The 17930-nt window shown below is 37.3% G+C and overlaps 2 protein-coding genes and 1 long non-coding RNA gene across 5 annotated transcripts in view; 1 reads left to right on the plus strand and 2 right to left on the minus strand.

Annotated features, from left to right (window-relative positions):
* chsy3 (chondroitin sulfate synthase 3) overlaps window positions 1–17930 on the minus strand; it is a 173144-nt gene that overhangs the window by 117017 nt on the left and 38197 nt on the right. The window contains exon 3 of one of the 3 annotated variants that reach the window (XM_062972121.1): window positions 2167–5452. The exons of the other annotated variants lie outside the window; for them this stretch is intronic. Coding sequence (XP_062828191.1) covers window positions 5372–5452 — 81 coding nt within the window. The 3' untranslated portion in view covers window positions 2167–5371. Of the gene's footprint in view, window positions 1–2166; window positions 5453–17930 lie in introns of those variants that run through there. 3 annotated transcript variants of the gene reach the window in all.
* LOC134296647 (nuclear envelope phosphatase-regulatory subunit 1-like) lies at window positions 7896–8602 on the plus strand. Its single transcript, XM_062972123.1, has one exon. The coding sequence runs from the start codon at window positions 7927–7929 to the stop codon at window positions 8302–8304; it is 378 nt and encodes a 125-aa protein (XP_062828193.1). The 5' UTR covers window positions 7896–7926; the 3' UTR covers window positions 8305–8602.
* The window catches only part of LOC134296648 (uncharacterized), a 33787-nt gene continuing 24624 nt past the window's right edge, over window positions 8768–17930 (minus strand). Inside the window, exon 2 of the long non-coding RNA XR_010003465.1 lies at window positions 8768–17831. This is a non-coding gene — a long non-coding RNA (uncharacterized LOC134296648). The remainder of the gene's footprint in view (window positions 17832–17930) is intronic.

The raw sequence follows: 17930 nt of genomic DNA on the forward strand, positions 1-17930 counted from the left end.
GGTAATCCTGAGAGTAGTAGCCTGCTTTCTCTATTAAGGGAAATATTCATATGAAAGTTCGGAGGAAAATGATTTACAAAGCTGTACAAAGAAACTTTTTATCTTCATATAGGTGTGTAAGAAGTCAGTTCTGTTCTACAGCATGTACATTCTTTGAAGAGCTTTTGGTTATCTTCATTCAAGAACATTATCCAAGGATACTGGGAATGAATACAACAAACATACAAGAATGTCTTAAATTAATTTAAAAGGAAGACAGAAAAAAACCAATAGTACCTTTGAGACTGATTTATTTTATCATTAGCTTTCATGGATTTCAATCAACTTCTTCAAATGCTTCGATAAAGCATACTATTTAGCCACAGGCAGTTAAGAATGATTGCAAAGTTGTGCAGATGACAGTAGTGTGTTCTATCCAAGATGGAGTTTCACTGTTGAACATTTTTAATTAGGAAGGTACAAAGCAGGGTATATAGTTTATGTGAAAGATGATGTGAAACTCTGATTGGGGTTGGATTCAGACTAGGGGATTGTCTATAGTGAACTAGCTCCTCAATGTCCCCACAACATATTGACACTTTGGTGAGCATTGCAAGATAAAATGGATTAATCTGCATTAAAACGCATGGGATGTTTCGGAGTTTATCTGAAATTCTAGAACAACTCCATGTTTTCAATGCAGTATGGACAGCAGGATAGGATAAGAATCAGGCCAGTCTACTACAGGCCGTCTCCAAGTTACGAACAAAATAGATTCTGTAGGTTTTTTTGAATTTGAAGTTGAATTTGTTTGGAAGTTGGAACAGGTACATTTTTGAAGTGTAACTCCAACCTATCTAACCATCTATCAATCTATATAGGATTTGGAGAGCATAGGGAAGAGTTGATACCCCTGTGGTGTTTGTTTTGTGTATGTGCCCTGTTCAGAAGATTTCACCTCACTTCCTGTCCCTGTAATAATTGGATTTTGCAACAACAACAAAAAAAGATTTGTTGTGGAAACAAGGATTGGTGGGAAATCTTCAGTGGAGACCTCTTTTTCCCATAATAATTCTTCCAGGAATAGATTTCCCTTTCAAAAGGTAGATTTCTCTCACTTGCTGGTGTCTCACCTCTGTTCTTAACTATGAGTCATTTGTAAATTGGATGTTTGTAACTCAGGGATTGCCTGTATTCAGTTGTGGAACCACTGCCATTCCAAATCAGGCCCAGTTCATCTCCAGCAGCACTCCCAGATGGCCACATAGTTCCATGAGAAGTTCTGGATGCCGTGGGTGTCCCATGTTGACATCAGCACAAGTGACTACAAGAAAACAGGACAATCCTCTTCCTGTCACACAGGTGCCTCTACTGATGTCAACACAAAGTGTTCATGGTAGCCAGGTCAGGTGGAGCTCTGTGCATATCTGGGGGGTGGGGGTAATGGTGATACAGATGGTAATGTGCTCGTCCAACAGGGTTAATGCAGTTTCCAACGCCCTGCTGTTGCACATTCAGTACGGTGTGTGTGGCTTCAGAGGTGAGACTGAAACAGAGATGAATCCTAACTCATGGTCAAAACAGACCCGATGAAATCAGAGAGTTTTATTTCAGTCATGACAAACCTGCATGTTCATTTTCAAGGTTCTAGTCTTATAATGACTACGTAAATCCAGCCCAAGAAATCACTGTTTGGAATTAGAATCTCAGGATAAACAACTCTAGACTAATAAATATTCCTCTTGAATAAAGCGTGAAATTTTTAAAAGCACTGTTACGCTGTTAACATTAGTTTTTTTAAATAATGTGTATTATATTTTTAATATTAAGCTATGGAGAAAATGTAAAAAAAATTAGCTATTCAAATCTTTAAAATGGTGAGAGAAGATAAGCAAAGAAGGAATGGGAGGGACAGGGTGAGCACACTGACATTTGTTTTCATTCCTGATAGGAATGAAATTAAGCAAACCAGTTTGCTTTAAAATGACCAGTGGATGCAATGAAATATGTTCTGGATCATGAGATTGCCTGTGTAAGTGCACAAAAATGTTCCATATGTATTGTACAAAATGTACCATGTATAAAAGGTTAAGAGTGTGATTTCAAAAAAAAAAATAACAGGAATATGGCAAAAGGCGAAGACAAATAGATAAATAGTGTTTAATAATTTTAGATATAGTTTTGCCAGAATTCAATCCTTCAGTAAAACTTTTCCTTTTCACTCACTCTTCCTTTCGGTCTGGCCTAATTAATGTTTTACAATAACAGCTATAGCAATGCAAGCTGTGCATATAATTAAGTAGATTTAATTCACATCCTCTCAGATGCCAAACATATTGTGCCAAACTATGCTTAATATATCCTGGAAAACTGCTTTAAAAAGGTCTACCATCACCATCATCATAATTAACTATTTTTACAACATCTCCCCACCCTTCAAACCAGGACTCAAGGCAGCTCTCAAATCTTAAATACAATACAGGCAGTCGCTGAGTTATAAACACCCGATTTACAAATGATTCATAGTTAAGAATCAGGCGATTTTTAAAATCATGCCAGAAGTGAATTGAGAATATACTGCAAGTTGCTTCTGGTGTGAGGGAATCGGCCGCCTATGAAGACGTTGCCCAGGAGATGCCTGGATGTGTTACCATCCTGTGGGAGGCTTCCCTCATGTCCCCGCAAGGGAAGCTGGGGCTGACAGAGCTCACCCTGTCTCATGGATTCAAACCACTGACTTTCAGGTCTTCAGGTCAGGCAGCACAAAGATTTAACCCATTATGCCGCCAGGGTGAGGCAGGGTGAGGCAACAGGAAGTGAGAGAAATCTGCCCCCAAAGAAGGGAAATTCATTCTTGGAAGTGTTATTGTGGCAAAAAGATATCTCCACTGAAGCTTTCTCACCAATCCTTGTTTCCAGAACAAGCCAATTTTTTCAAAATCCGCTTATCACAGGGACAAAATGTGAGGTGAAATATTCTGAACGGGCACAGACAGCAAAACAAACATTACAGGGGTGTTAATTCTTCCCTACACTATCCAAAGTGTGTGTGTGTGTGTGTGTGTGTGTGTGTGTGTGTGTGTGTGTGTGTTTGGCTGGAGTTATACTTTAAAATGTACCTGTTCTGACTTACATATGAATTCAACTTAACAAAAAACCCACAGAACCTGTCTTGTTCATAACCTGGGGATTGCCTGTTCAGTGTAGTTGTACTCAGTCACAAAATATGGGCAAGACTTGGTGTCTCAAACACCATTTTCAGTACACTTGCGGTTAGACACAGAGGCCCCAAGACTTCTCAGCAGTGGAAGGGTATTCACGCTGCCCAGCCATGTCAGAGCCAGTTTGACACCACTGGGCAGGGCCCTAATGGAACCCTCTCCCACCCCCACTGCTGCTAGCTACAGTAGGTACAATGGGACCCACCTGCTGCTCATCCATAGCTCTTCCTGGTTCCATGCCATGTTACTGGCAAAGGACTTTGGGACGAGGGGGGCGCTCCCCTTTCCCCCAGGATCTACAGCAATTAGGGCATCTTTTATAAAGGTGATTGGTTCCAAATAGCCACAGTGAATTTTGACACCTTAGTGCAGTGGTTCTTAACCTGGGGTCCCCAGATATTTTTGGCCTACAACTCCCAGAAATCCCAGCCAGTTTACCAGCTGTTGGGATTTCTGGGAGTTGGAAGGCCAAAACATCTGGAGACCCCAGGTTGAGAACTATGGTCTTAGTTGAAAAACACAAAAAAGTAATAAGCAAATTATATTACTGAATTCACAAATTCTACTTTTAATTTCATTCTTGATCACATTTTGCATGTAACTTACCTTACACCATATAATAAAATTTACTTTTTCGAAGAAGCCTAGAAACTGAATGTGTGTTTTCTTCTAAACAATTATCACATTTTAACTATTGATACATGGATAAAATACAGAGAATTAAAATTCCCATTACTAAACTTTATATTTTTAACTAAAATGTTGTATAACGGTGAAGGATATATACCTTTTACCAACTCTGTTACATTATTAATGCCTATCAGTAGAAAAGTACTTTTATAGTTGTCATGGATTAATTAAAGTTGCTCTTTCCTTGAATAAACCTGACACTTCAAGTAGATTAATAATAATTTGATTCCATTCCATTAATGCAGAAAAAAGATAAATTGTACAATTGCCTAAATCCTGACTTTCAATTGCCCAATTTTAATGAAATGCCATCACTAATTTATTAACGTCTTTAGTGTGAATGATGAAAACTCTTAATTATTTTTGAAATATTTCCTGTCATTTATCCAAGTAATCAAGACCCAAATACAGATTTTTTTTCACGCCAGCATAAAATGTTTTCTCAGTACTTAATTAGTAACGGATATTTCAGAATCTTGTTTAAAAAGCTACCAATGTGTGTTTCTAGAATCAAATTACATTTTAGAATGGATCTTAAGATTTAATTCAGGACAAATTATTTGTTGTTGCTTCCCACCCACTCCATACAATACTTCCAATAATTGGATATTTCAATGATTCATTTGTTGTATGCGGTCTTTCAACTTTGCTTTGTTGTATTTTATTTTACTCTCATATTTGGGAATAAAAATCAAAGGACATAGATGCAATAAATTGGCTGCATTTAGAATTTAAACCTGAAAACAAGCAACTTTTTAATTTTAATTTTAAAAGCTGTATGGAGATGGTGTTATGGAAATAATTGAGGAGGAGGAGAAAGAGGAGAAGATATTTTAGACCTATGGTCAGTGCCTGGGACTTAAAAGTCCCAAAAAACTCATGTCTTTAAGTAGTGCATATAATATATACACCCAGAGCAGAAGTATCTTGGATAATGCTCTATTCAATACCATTAGATGACAGTCAAAGACCTCTAGCCAACATCCCCTCACTGTAGCATAACCCTCCTCATATGGACCTATCCTACAACCACATCACACAGGTAAATTTACCTGATACTTTCACCACAATTAAGGTGATGGATCCCATCAAACGACATGCATTTACTTTCAGCAGGGCTCCATTCCTCAACTGTGGCAGCAACAAGAACATGGGTATTAAGAAGGAATGGGGCAAGTGTGGGGGTGAAGCCAGGTGGCGACACTTCCCCCTCATGGGATAGGTAAGGGGCAGTGCAGGGCAATGGGTTCCCCATGCTGCCCAACAGATTCGCCACACTACATGGAGAATCCTCCTGCTATTGCCCGGCATGTGGACATCAATATGATGAGGTCCCTACTTTTATTTATTTATTTATTTATTTATTTATTTACAGCATTTATATTACACACATCAGGCAAACATTCAATGCCTTTTTAACATAGGACAAAGACAAACAACAAACATAGCTCCGAGCGGCCCTCGAACTTATGACCTCCTGGTCAGTGATTCATTGCTCTCCCGTCTGCGCCACAGCCTCGGGCTACTCTTAGCCATATATCCTTTGTTTGATTTACTGTAACCTGAAATAGCAATAAATATTTAACTGAAAGTAAAAGCAAAAAACTTGTGATCTTCTCATACCCTGTTTCCCCTAAAATAAGACATCCTCAGAAAATAAGACCTAGTAGAGGTTTTGCTGAATTGCGAAATATAAGGCCTCCCCCGAAAATAAGACCTAGCAAAGTTTTTGTTTGGAAGCATGCCCAACGAACAGAACACCAGAGCATGCAGGATCGGTAAATGTACGTACCATAGAGTGTTGTACATGGAAATAATGGCAGTAACAAGAAATTCTTGATAGGATTCACAGTTTGTCTGGTTTGTGATGACAACTACTGTACAGTATATAATAAATGTTCATTTTTTGTTCAACAATAAATGTGAATTCTTCTTCATGGAAAAATAAGACATCCCCTGAAAATAAGACCTAGAACATCTTTGGGAGCAAAAATTAATATAAGACACTGTCTTATTTTTGGGGAAACACGGTAGTCAACCTAAAGAAAAACAGTCTAAGAGCCTGAAGCATAAGCATTTAACTCTAGGATATGGTGCAGTATTATGTATGTAACTGACAATATTTTCCTCAGAATGGTTTAAGATATTTCTCCTTCCCCAGTAGTTTTTTCCCATGTCATTCTATGGAAAGGTTAATCAAAGTTATCTGCATATTACTCAAATGAATATTAAGGAATATTAATCAAATTTATCTAATAACCCAAGTCTACATAACTGCCTAGTTTTTAGTAAGATATATAGTAGTTTGCTTGCAAATGGATGAATGCTTTGCAGCTTGTGGAAAATTATACTAATACCATGCTAAGAAAAGAAAAAAAAACCCCGACATTCTCCGAAGGTAGCTGACTCCAAATTGATGCTATATGTGTATCCCAAACATGTTTGCTTCTGTTTAGTCAATTTTGTACCACACAAGAATCGTTTAACAGGCAAAGGAAGGCTATATAAATTTTATGTTGCATCTGCTGGACAATAGATACTGCTATTTCTTGCCCAGGGAAAATTAAAATAGCTTTACTTAAAATAGTGACAGTAAAAGGGGAAAGATGTATGTCCACCAATAATGTAAATTATTTGTCTTCTTCAGCTTCCTTCAGCTAATTCTCTCGTGTAGCACAGATTGCTAACAACAGATGAGTTACTGAAATTATATACAAGCTATTAAAGTGCTAATGTATTCAGGAAGTAGAAAACACTGCATAGTAATAAAGTCTGCTAAATTGCACTGTCAGTAAGTATCATTTAGGGGTATTAAACAGTTAATCTTACTGCATTTATTTTCAACATTTGTAAGAGCTTGTAAAGCACAGCTTGCTAAATCTTGCTATGTAGCTAGCCCTAATAAAATGTTATTAATTCTCCAGGGTGAAAATTTAACCCGAATGTCTTGACCAACTCGCAGTCTGGATAATTACTGCTTAAGTGTATTGCTTTTCCAGTTTAAATCACAGAAATCATTCTGTATTTCCTTCTTTGATTTTATGCTACTTGTTGATAAAAATACACTATTGAGTCAGTTTCAGAGATATACCCAGCACATTCACAGGGGTTATGAGAACAAGAGCCCCTCAAAAGTGAAAAAGTACCAATAGAAAAATGCTATTCTCCTTTTACCTGAAAGAACGTCTCTCTATAAATCTCTAGGTCCTGCAGCATGACTTTATGGTTAGGTTAACCTTTGTCATAAGCTAGTCACGGAATATTGTTGGAAGACCTGGACCCCATCTACATTGCAGTTTAATGTTGTGTAAGGGGCACATTATCATGAGGCATCAAAATTATTCCTCATGATAATGTAGATCTGGGTTTATTACAGGTTTAAAAAACATCTGCAAAAGTCCAGACCTTTCAATACAGCCTGAATCTTTGCAAGTGTGGGGGATGTGAAGACTGCCCTCAGGATTGCCATCTATGACCCCAGGGGCAATCCAAACCATCCCACCCCTGCAAGCTCAAGCAGCCCACAGAGGAATGGTAGAGCCATTCTCCCATCCCACATCCCCTTTTTGTCTTTACCAAACCTGGAGGCTTTTCCTTGCTCTGTTTCCTGAAAATGAGCTCCATACATCATTAGAGGCACCACAGACCAGGGAGAAGCCTTGAGGCTTGTTGAGGAGCCTTTTTAAAATAGTTTTAATGGTAAAAGGGGAGGGTGAGGGTGGAGAGGGTAGTGGTGGCTACATTCCAAATGCACAGGGAACTGGAGGTTTAAACATTTTCTGCAGTGTAGAAGGGCCTCTAGAGATTCCTAGAAAGTATCTATGTCCTACAACACTTCATGCTTCCATAGTCGCACTGAAGAATCTAGAGATTCCTTTAGGGAATATTTTAATCAAATCCACAAATAACAAAATTCCTCAAAATCAATTCTGCAGATATGGAGGTCTGACTAGATATGATTTTGTCTTATTTTATAATACGGGTAATATATAAAATATCGGCAGTCTGAGAGTTCTCTTCCTTCCCTTCCTTCACAATGAACTCTCTGCAACAGGCAGAAGATCTCAAGGCTTTTGAAAGGAGGCTGACTGAATACATTGCTTGCCTACAGCCAGCAACTGGACGATGGAGAATAATTCTTATAGTGGTATCAGTCTGTACAGCAACGGGGGCATGGAACTGGCTAATCGACCCTGAAACACAGAAGGTATCTTTTTTCACTTCTTTGTGGAACCATCCGTTCTTCACCATCAGCTGTATTACTCTCATTGGGTTATTTTTTGCTGGAATACATAAAAGAGTGGTGGCGCCCTCAATCATAGCGGCTCGATGTCGGACGGTCTTGGCAGAATACAACATGTCTTGCGATGACACCGGAAAGTTAATATTGAAACCCTGGCTTCATGTCCAATGACACACGGTTTGCCTTCAGCTCTGTCTGCCATCATGCAAACATGACACAAAGGACTTTTCCTCAACACAGTGAGGCCAAAAAGGACTGTGCGATGTGCCCACATGTGTATGGCGGTATCTGAATGGTTGACTGCAGATGTGGGAAACATTGGCTATGGTGAATCTCCTTGCCTTTTTTTCCTGCGTCCTGTGCGTTTGCAGTATTGGTATCCCTTTAACACAGAATATGGGACTCGCTTGTTTTTATAAATGTACAAATCACTGTAAATAGAAAATGGAACCAGTATTTGAAGAACGTACATTTGCCATTTACGTTGCTTTTACCAGTACAATTATTGATAACCTAATCCAATTCCTGGCTTATCTTGTCCGCCACCAGCAGCAAAGCCCTATCTTCATGATAACGTCGCTGTACATGTTAGTTTAGGATGTCGCATAGGATACAATGGCCTCGTTCACACAAAGAGTCAGCCAGAATTTATTTGTTATTTGGGTTTGTTTCTGTATCCTACCCTGTTTGCGAGTTACAAACCAGGAATTGGATTGTCATGTAATGTTGGGCTGTTTCTTTCTAATGATTTTATTATTACGGACCTCTGTTCATGGGAGGAACCAATTAGGAAAAACTGGGCAGCCAGCAGGAGCATATTGCTTATGAATCTTGAATTCTGGCCTATCATTTCAAGCAAATATAACCAGAAGGACTTAAGTTCCCTGTTTCTACCTGGAGCTTTTGAATAAATACAGTGCATTATGCCTGAAAGTTACACTGTGATCTCCATGAAACTAGTATTGCTCAACTTCAAAATTGTACTACTATAATAAAATATCTCATTTGACAATGCAATCATTTAGCCCCCCAGACATAAAAAGTGCAGGCTCTGACATCTGGAAATTGGAGTCTGAAAACATAATGGGTCAACTACATCTTTGATCAAAGGTCATAATTCCATGAATGAAATGGAAGGTCACAATAGCAGACATTCGCTACTCATGTTTTCTTCTTGCCTTGGTACACAGAGAACCAGCATGGCATGGTGATCTCAGTTCAGAACTTGGAAGCTGGGAGACAAAGCTCTGAATCCCTGTACCGTCAGGGAAACCCAATAGGTGATCTTAGTCAAGTCACATTCTCAGCTTCAGAGAAAGGCAAGAACAAAAGCAACCCCCCTGTAAACAAATCAGTCTTAGAAAACTTCATGATACGTTTGTCTTAGGGTTATTCTTCACATGCAGTAAAATCCAGAAGAACCTGGATAAAAGGGTTTGTGTGGTTAAACAATGTTTGGGGAAAGTGTGGGTGCAATCGGGTTAACAGCTGAAAAGCATGTGTTTAAAAGGTTTAAAACCCGATTCCACGCAAAAAAAAATGTGCATTTTCACATCACTGTATATTTCTGCAGTCATGGAAAACATCTGACTTCCTTCTCGTCCTCTCTATGGATTGCTCCTGTGCATGTGCGCCTTTTAAAAGCCCAAAACAGCTGATCAGGCTGTCAAAAATGGAGACAGAGGCACACAGATGGCTAAAGGTAAGCACAACTTGAATGCAATTAAAACTCTCTGCAACCATTCCTTCCTTTCTTATAATAGTAAACAGAGCTTGAATTAACAGTTGGGTGAAGAGAGAGATAAGAAATCTGCTTGTGTGTACTTTGGGATCTCCACACATGCACAAGAAATTGCAGAAAATGCAAAAAATTGTCCTCCAGAAAATGTTAGGTACTTTTTGAAATGTGGAAAAAGGGAATATGCAAGCACTTTGCACTTTCATTAATTTTTGGATCTAGTCTAAAGTGAGTTGATAGATATGTAATGCCACACCAGAGAGATTATCTTAAACTCTGCTCTTCAGGTGAGGCCAAGAACATGACCCCTATTTCCACAGTTCTTGCAATTCTGAATTTGTTTTGCATAAAACAAGTTGAGAAGGATAATTTATGCTGTGAGATTGAGCATGATTTTATACCAGGAAAGAAGAACTTTCATGATGTATTTCACCTGTTTTGTGCCAGCTTTGACAAAATGCTGAAGTACCCCTTTTTAAGAAACATCAATTTTGTAACTGGTAAAATTGTCATCTAGATTCCAGACTAAACTTCTAATGGGGAATAAGCCATTGGAGGAACAGGTATTAACTATTTCTTCTGCAACAAAAACAAAGGGAGGCTTACCTATGTAGATTTTCCATAGAAGTCACATATATCACATATTAGACATTTGTGTTTAACATTAGTAGATAGAAAATTCTGTTTTTCAAGAAGATAGGAGAACTATGCATGTAGATGGTCCAGTATACACAGTACTATATGTTGTTTTAACTTGACGGCTACTTTTTAGCTTTGAGTATGTTTATGGATTTTAACTGAATTTTTTAATACTATTGTTGTTAAAATTCTGTTGTAATGTTTGTAGATTTGTAGATTTTAAATTGTTAATTGTTAAGCGCTTTGAGTCTCCTTGTGGACAGAAAAGGCAGAATATTAATATTAATAATAATAATTTCTAGCTTACTTATCAGCTCACAAGATACTTGTATCTGTAAAATTTTATGCCAAAAATCTTTTCTATGAACCATGTGAACACAGAAAAATTATGTTAATTGATAGGTAATAAAAATGGACTCCTTTGAAATTATTATTTAAGTGAACCGAGTAATTGATTTGTGATACCAATTAATAAATTATTCAAAATGTTAAAAAATTAACTTTCTCATCTAAGATCACAAATTAAATCACCAATCCACATAAGATCGCTTTATACCTGGTCTTCGGATAACCTATTTTAGAAAACAGTCTGAAATATTTATTAACAGGCCCATATAGTCTGGCCCACAGATACCAAGTCTTTCAAACATGAGGGGAGAATTACACATTCCCTGATCCACTTTTACGGTTATATCTTTTTTTTCTCCATCTCAGGCCCCATCTACACTTCTTCAAAAGCTGCATTTAATGAAATTCAAAATTGCTAGCTTCAAATTGTGGGGTCAGACAACAAACATCCACAAACCATGCAATATAAAACCCTTAATGTGCACCAGTGCTTTGTGACTGGTCTAAAACACCATCTGTGCCTCAAACTGGTTCCAGGATTTCCTATGTAATTACCTGCACAGCGAAATTACTTTCTTCAATACTGGTTTGAAACTGCATTAAATGGTCACTGAAGAAGGCCCCTCAGATTCCCACCAAACCTGGCAAGGGTGGCGGTGGAGAACATAGATTGAAAAAGGATTAATTTACTTTTATTAAGCTCCATCCATATTCTCCAGCTTTTAAAAGGAATCATTCAGAAATCAGACTTGTACAGAATCTGGCACTTGAATATTTTAGAAATGTTCAGAAGATGACTTATTCCCAGAATGAAAATTTTCTGAAACATAACAAACTGATGTGGATCTCTTGCGCTCGCTCTCGCTCTCTCTCTCTCTCTCTCTCTCTCTCTCTCTCTCTATATATATATATATATATATACATATATACATATACACACATACACATATGCGCACACACACACCATGAGCACTAAGAGAAAAGAGCCCAATTTCTACACACAGAAAAAATACAGTACAATTACCACACACATCTCAGTGGATAACCAAAACTGAGGATAATACCCATTCCCATATTTTGACTTTACTTGAGCCGAAAGAATACCATAGAATAGCACTAGAGAATTAATGACACACTTACAATGACTTTTAATGCAGCTTCAACCTCATTTCAAATTGCAGCAGTTACAAAATGCTTTATAGACACCTACACATTGGCCGGCCCGGGGGGGGGGGGGGGAGAGAGGGGGAGGGAGAGAGAGAGAGAGAGGGAGAAAGAGTCCAAAATTTGTCCTTTTAGTTGTGATAGCCTTTTAAAAATGTTTATGTAGTTTTTAACTATACCTAAAGTGCTGATTGTATTTTAATCTGTAATGCGTTTTATTATGGTTTAATTGTCTTATTATGTGTTAATTGCTATTACTGACTATATTTATTTCCTTTTTGTTCTAATGTACCTGTATGTTTTATACCTTGTTGTTAGCTGCTTTGAATCCCCGATGGGGGGAAAAGCGGGATATAAATGAATAAATAATAATAAAACTTTCAATATTGTTACAGGGAATATTGATTTTTAACAGAAAATATTGATTCTAAAATAAAATACACCTGTAGCAGTAAGGAGTTACGCTCAGCGTAAATGCAATTAAAATGTGTATTTTCATATGAAAAGCAGCCATAAAAGGTCTTTGACAATCCAAAAATCCATGAAGATGGAAATGGAGCATTCAACAATTATGTTTCTCTTCATACAGTTCAAGCACCGTCTTTTTGAAACATTACAGTATGATTCCCATATTCACAGAACTGGTATCCAAGGCTTCAGTTACCATGTTCTCTCTAAGCATTTTCCATGGCCTCCAGCATTATTCTGCTAGAAACTGATCATTTTGATAAGGTTTGCTATTATCTGCAGCTTTATGTGGAAAGTCAAGAATCATCCACCTTGGATATCAGGGTTGTACTATATGGTATTTTCATCTAAAGCAGTGGTTCCCAACCTTTGGGCCTCCAGGTGTTTTGGACTTCACCTCCCAGAAATCCCAGCCAGCTGTTAGTAACTGTGGGAGCTGAAATCCAAAACACTTGGAGGCCCAAAGGTTGGGAACCCCTGATCTTAAAGGAAAATCTACAAAGATATTTTTGCTGCATTCATGGACAAGGAACATAAAAGGTTAAAACTTCCTCTCTACTAGTTAGACTTGAGATCAAGAGTACTCTTCAGATAAGTATGGCATATTATAACTGGATTTATAATTCTGGTCTCAGGAAAATACTTGGTTCAAATACTGCACTGTGGCGCAGGCGGGAGAGCAAGCCAGCTGCAATTAACTGCAATGAATCACTCTGACCAGGAGGTCATGAGTTCAAGGCCCGCTCGGAGCCTATGTTTGTTTGTCTTTGTTCTATGTTAAAAGGCATTGAATGTTTGCCTATATGTGTAATGTGATCCGCCCTGAGTCCCCTTCGGGGTGAGAAGGGCGGAATATAAATGCTGCAAATAAATAAATAAATAAATAATTCTAATATTTTAAATATTGTTAGAGAATAGAAACACTGTACCTACAGAATGTACCTTGGTAGAAATTCCAAAGAACAGCTCTGACAAGTAAGTATTACATCAATTTCTCTTAAAAAAAACTATTAACCCCCCTAGTCCAAAAAGAAAAAGGGAGATTGGTGCAATTATACTGATCTGAAACAATGGATGCATTCATTGTAAATTCTATATAAAAATGGAATGGGAGAAGAATTGCAGGCTCTAGTCAGCAGTCTTTAAATGATATTAAGCAATTCTATTAATAATGACTAATTTAAAATTCATTAATGTTGAAAGTGAAATTTAAAAAGGTCTTTGTGATACAGTATTATAGTAATTGCTGTATAATTGTTATAAGGCAAGGAGTCCCAAGTATTTAAAGAACTCTATCATCAAAGAAACATACTGAAAGCCATTCATTGGAACTGAATGAATAATAGTTTTATGGTGTTTATATGTTTTATTTGCAATTTTATACATGATGTACTGCTTTTTATTTGTGAATATGTGGGATTGAATATTGCCATGTTGCACGCCGCTCTGAATCCCCCTCGGGGTGAGAGAGAGCAGGATATAAATGTAGTAAATGAATAAATAATCTGTACCTAGAATATCATGAGACAGTAGAATCTTTTTGTTTAACGAACTTCTTCATGGAGTTGACTTCTAAGTTAGATGAATTAACATGCATAAAGCACAGCAAATCGGTTTCCATTACTAATAATTATTTTCAATTATCAGATAATTACTTTCTTCTTTTAAACTCTCCCACAATTATTGTGATTATTTCATGTAAAGAAACATACACACATTTAGAAAGATATTATTCAATGATTTTCACCAGAAGTTCAGTATCATGCTATAAAACTACAACACCAACTTAAAACAGATAATCTACAATTAAAATATCTGTTCTACTAATATATGACTTATCTGTCAAAGGATACCAAATGGAAATTACTTTATAATTTTAATGCTATATGTTCTCCACCATCCAGCATGGCTGCAAAAAGGAAGTCAAACATTATATTTATTAAAGTGTGGTCAAATTCATTATGTGTGAACACAGCACTCTGGCTCGTGAATTTTAGGATTTTTATTTTATTAATTAATTAAATATATACCTCACTTTTCTTGCAGTAAAGGATTTGAGGTGACCAGACACGTTTTTTCCTCTACCATAGCAAAAACAAAAGAAATTGGTCAACATTTAGGGTTTGTTTACATGGGCATAGAAAAAGAGTCACCCTAATTTGCCTCCTGGCTATCCCTTCATGACATTCCTCCACTTCCAGTGAGTATTGCAGGTTATGCCAGGAAAACCTGGCTTTGCCCCACTACAGGAAGTCAGGGGATGCTCTGGAGTTTGGTTGAAACTCTGAAATATCTCATAGCTTTGAGCCAATGTGGACATTTGGATAAGGTCTGATTATTAACCGTTGTACACACATGGCAGCACAACCATTACCTTTTTTACCTGTGCTTATCATTACCAGAAAAAGGGGATGTATCCCGCCCATGTTGCTACTATTGCTGTTCCCAGCTATCCACAGAGCTCTGTATGAATTCCTGGCCATCATCAGCACCCCATTCTGACATCAACAGGTGTGCCTATGGAAACAGGAAATAGGGAGGACTGGGCCGTGTAGACGCAAACCTGCTGCCAAAATGGGGGGGGGGGGGGGGTAGCTGGAGCTAATCGGGAATGCTTCTGCTCCAAACCGGTCTTAGATTTACTGGCCAGTGTAGACACATCCTTAGATGTACAATCAAAACAGCTTAAAAACAAACTTATTTATTAATTCCTTACATTTATATCCCGCTTTTTCAGTAAGATTAAAATGATAAATAGTAATAAATTGTATTTGTTATCTGCCTCACATCACATCTCGAGGTAGCATATAACACAGTTAAAACACCAAGGTAAAACATAATATCATTAAAATGCATATATTAAAATACATAGTACTTTACAAAACACGAAGCTCAAGAAGCTCAGGGCAATATACACAGTCCTCTTTTCCATGTTTATCTTCACAACAGCCTGAGAGATAGGTTAGGCTACTGAACAATGTAGCCCACAATCACTCAGATCTTTTCAATTCTAGTACAATACTCTTCCTCCTGCATTATTCTAGTTCTACAAGGAGGAGATGAAAGAAGCTGTTCATTCACACTGTAAAATATGTGATGGAAAACTTCATTCTACCTGCAGATTAAGAATCAATCATTTATAGCTGGCTCTAAATTACTAATAACAGGATAGAACATGTCAAATATGCAACAACAACAATAATAGCAATGAATCGTGAAAAGCTATTAAGTAAAGCATAAGACAGAGATATTTCTCAGTGTATTGTTATATATGAAATGCCTTCAGCACTACAGTGAGTACTTTCACTTTCTTATTTTGATAAAAAACAGAACAGAGCACCACACATCAAAGGCATGCCTCAAGTATGAACAATGAAAATATTAACTATAAATTCTCTACAGACACTGCTTTTTCTACACTGAAAAAAGACAAGATAAAAATGCCTCTGTATTACTGCAGTGTTGCATTATAAACACAATTAAAAGGCACAGTAGTTTTTACGTAAGTGAGACCAAGGATATTAAGTCTGTGAATAAGAGGGCCATACTGTATTCATTGTATTTTTATCTTTTAACTATATTCTTGAAGTGCAGCATAAAGGCTGTTGTTTCTGTGTGTCTTCAGAAAAATGTTTTGACTCATGGTATCTCCAAGGAAAACCTATTATGAGGCCTAGAGTTGGTTGCAACTAATTTCCCTATCAATTTCTATGACATCAACACCACACTTACTTGGTTGGCATGTGTTCCATTCTCTTGAAGACTGCATTAGAATTTAAAACATTCTGAAATCAGTAATATATACAAATAAAAGCAGTATATTTTCTAGAGCTGTTATAAAATTAAATAGTTTTATAAGTGTGAAAACAATCTGTATTTAATCTTAAAGAATGCCAGTTCTCTGGTAGTCATTGTTCCTTTCAGGATGATGATGATGATGATGATGATGATGATAAATATTAACTTTTTTGTGTCAGGAGCAGCTTGAGAAACTGCAAGTCACTTCTGGTGTGAGATAATTGGCCATCTGCAAGGACATTGCCCAGGGGATGCCTGGATGTTTTTGATGATTTTCCCATCCTTGTGGGAGGCTTCTCTCATGTCCGTGCATGGAGCTGGACCTGACAGGAAGAGCTCATCCACACCCTCCCCAAGTTGGAATCGAACCGGCAACCTTCAGGGCAGCAACCCAACCTTCAAGTCATCAGTCCTGCCGGCAGAAGGGTTCAACCCACTGCGCCAATATTAATATTGAAAATCCAAGACACAAAAATGATTGGTATTAAAAAGTGATTTTGCAAAGACTGGGTGGGGGGCTGACTGCCAAATTGTTATTATTCATATGATATACTATAATATACTTTTTTGATATTGCATTCTTTGATACAGGTTTCCTCACAAATTAGTAGGAAGGAAAAGAAATGAGTGCTACTTCCTCCTTCTCTCACACGATCTGTAAGCAGACTTCCAGATCACTTTGTATTTATAGACACCACATAGTTAAAGTAATTGTTAACATGCTGTGCCTTTTTGAAGACAACTGAAGTCCCTTTCAATTTCCCCCAAATGAATTATGCACATATAACCTAACTAATTAGCTTTCTACTGGTAAGTTTAAAGACTTCGGGTAATTTGTGACTGCGTCAGAAAAGGATCAACATACTATATTACTAAGCAGTATGCTCAAGGGCATATAAGAGAAGCTTCCTGCTTTTACCATTCATAATTTACCAAATGATGACTCAATCAAATTTAAACACGTACTGCCCCTGGCACAGAGTGATTGTTCCACTACAATTGTGGAACACAAGAGAGAGAGAGACCAAAAGTGCATATTAAAAGTAAGGAAAACATTCTAGAAATATTTTTGAAATACTAGAAATGGGTCCAAAAGATCCAGGAACTGAAAAGTACAGCTTGAGAATCAGATGCATTTTTAATTACAAAAGAAGTAGCTAGCATGGCCCACCTACACACATGCATTACTTAAACAGATGTCATGGGAGGTGATGGTACAAGTAGAATCAGTGACTAGTGTACATTAACATTTTAACTTCATTCCCCAATCCTAACCATGGTCCCAATGAAAAGCACTTCCATCCCAAAGAAGGTATTATTCAAAGGAAGGAAGTTCTCAGTAATATCAATGGAGAACCTTAATTAATGTAAAGAAATGTAGATATGGCTAGCACCCATCCTCTGAAGTTGCCAGCCATAGATGCAGGTTTAAGTCAGGAGAAAATGCTGCTGGAACACAGCCATACAATTCAGAAACCACACAACACCCTTCATTCAGAATATTCCACAGTTTCTCATATAATCATACAATGTTCCCATTTACCTCCAAAAACAAAAAAAAAATACAAAACAAAACAAAAGCCCTACAGTAATGTTTATGAACACTTCAACATGCTCATGTTTGTATTGACATGGAATAAAT

This window comes from Anolis carolinensis, chromosome 2 (assembly GCF_035594765.1).
Source record: "Anolis carolinensis isolate JA03-04 chromosome 2, rAnoCar3.1.pri, whole genome shotgun sequence".
Taxonomy (NCBI): Eukaryota; Metazoa; Chordata; class Lepidosauria; order Squamata; family Dactyloidae; genus Anolis; species Anolis carolinensis.

Coding starts and splice junctions, on each gene's coding strand:
- LOC134296647 (XM_062972123.1), top strand. CDS start 7,927: ATGAACTCTCTGCAACAGGCAGAAGATCTCAAGGCTTTTGAAAGGAGG.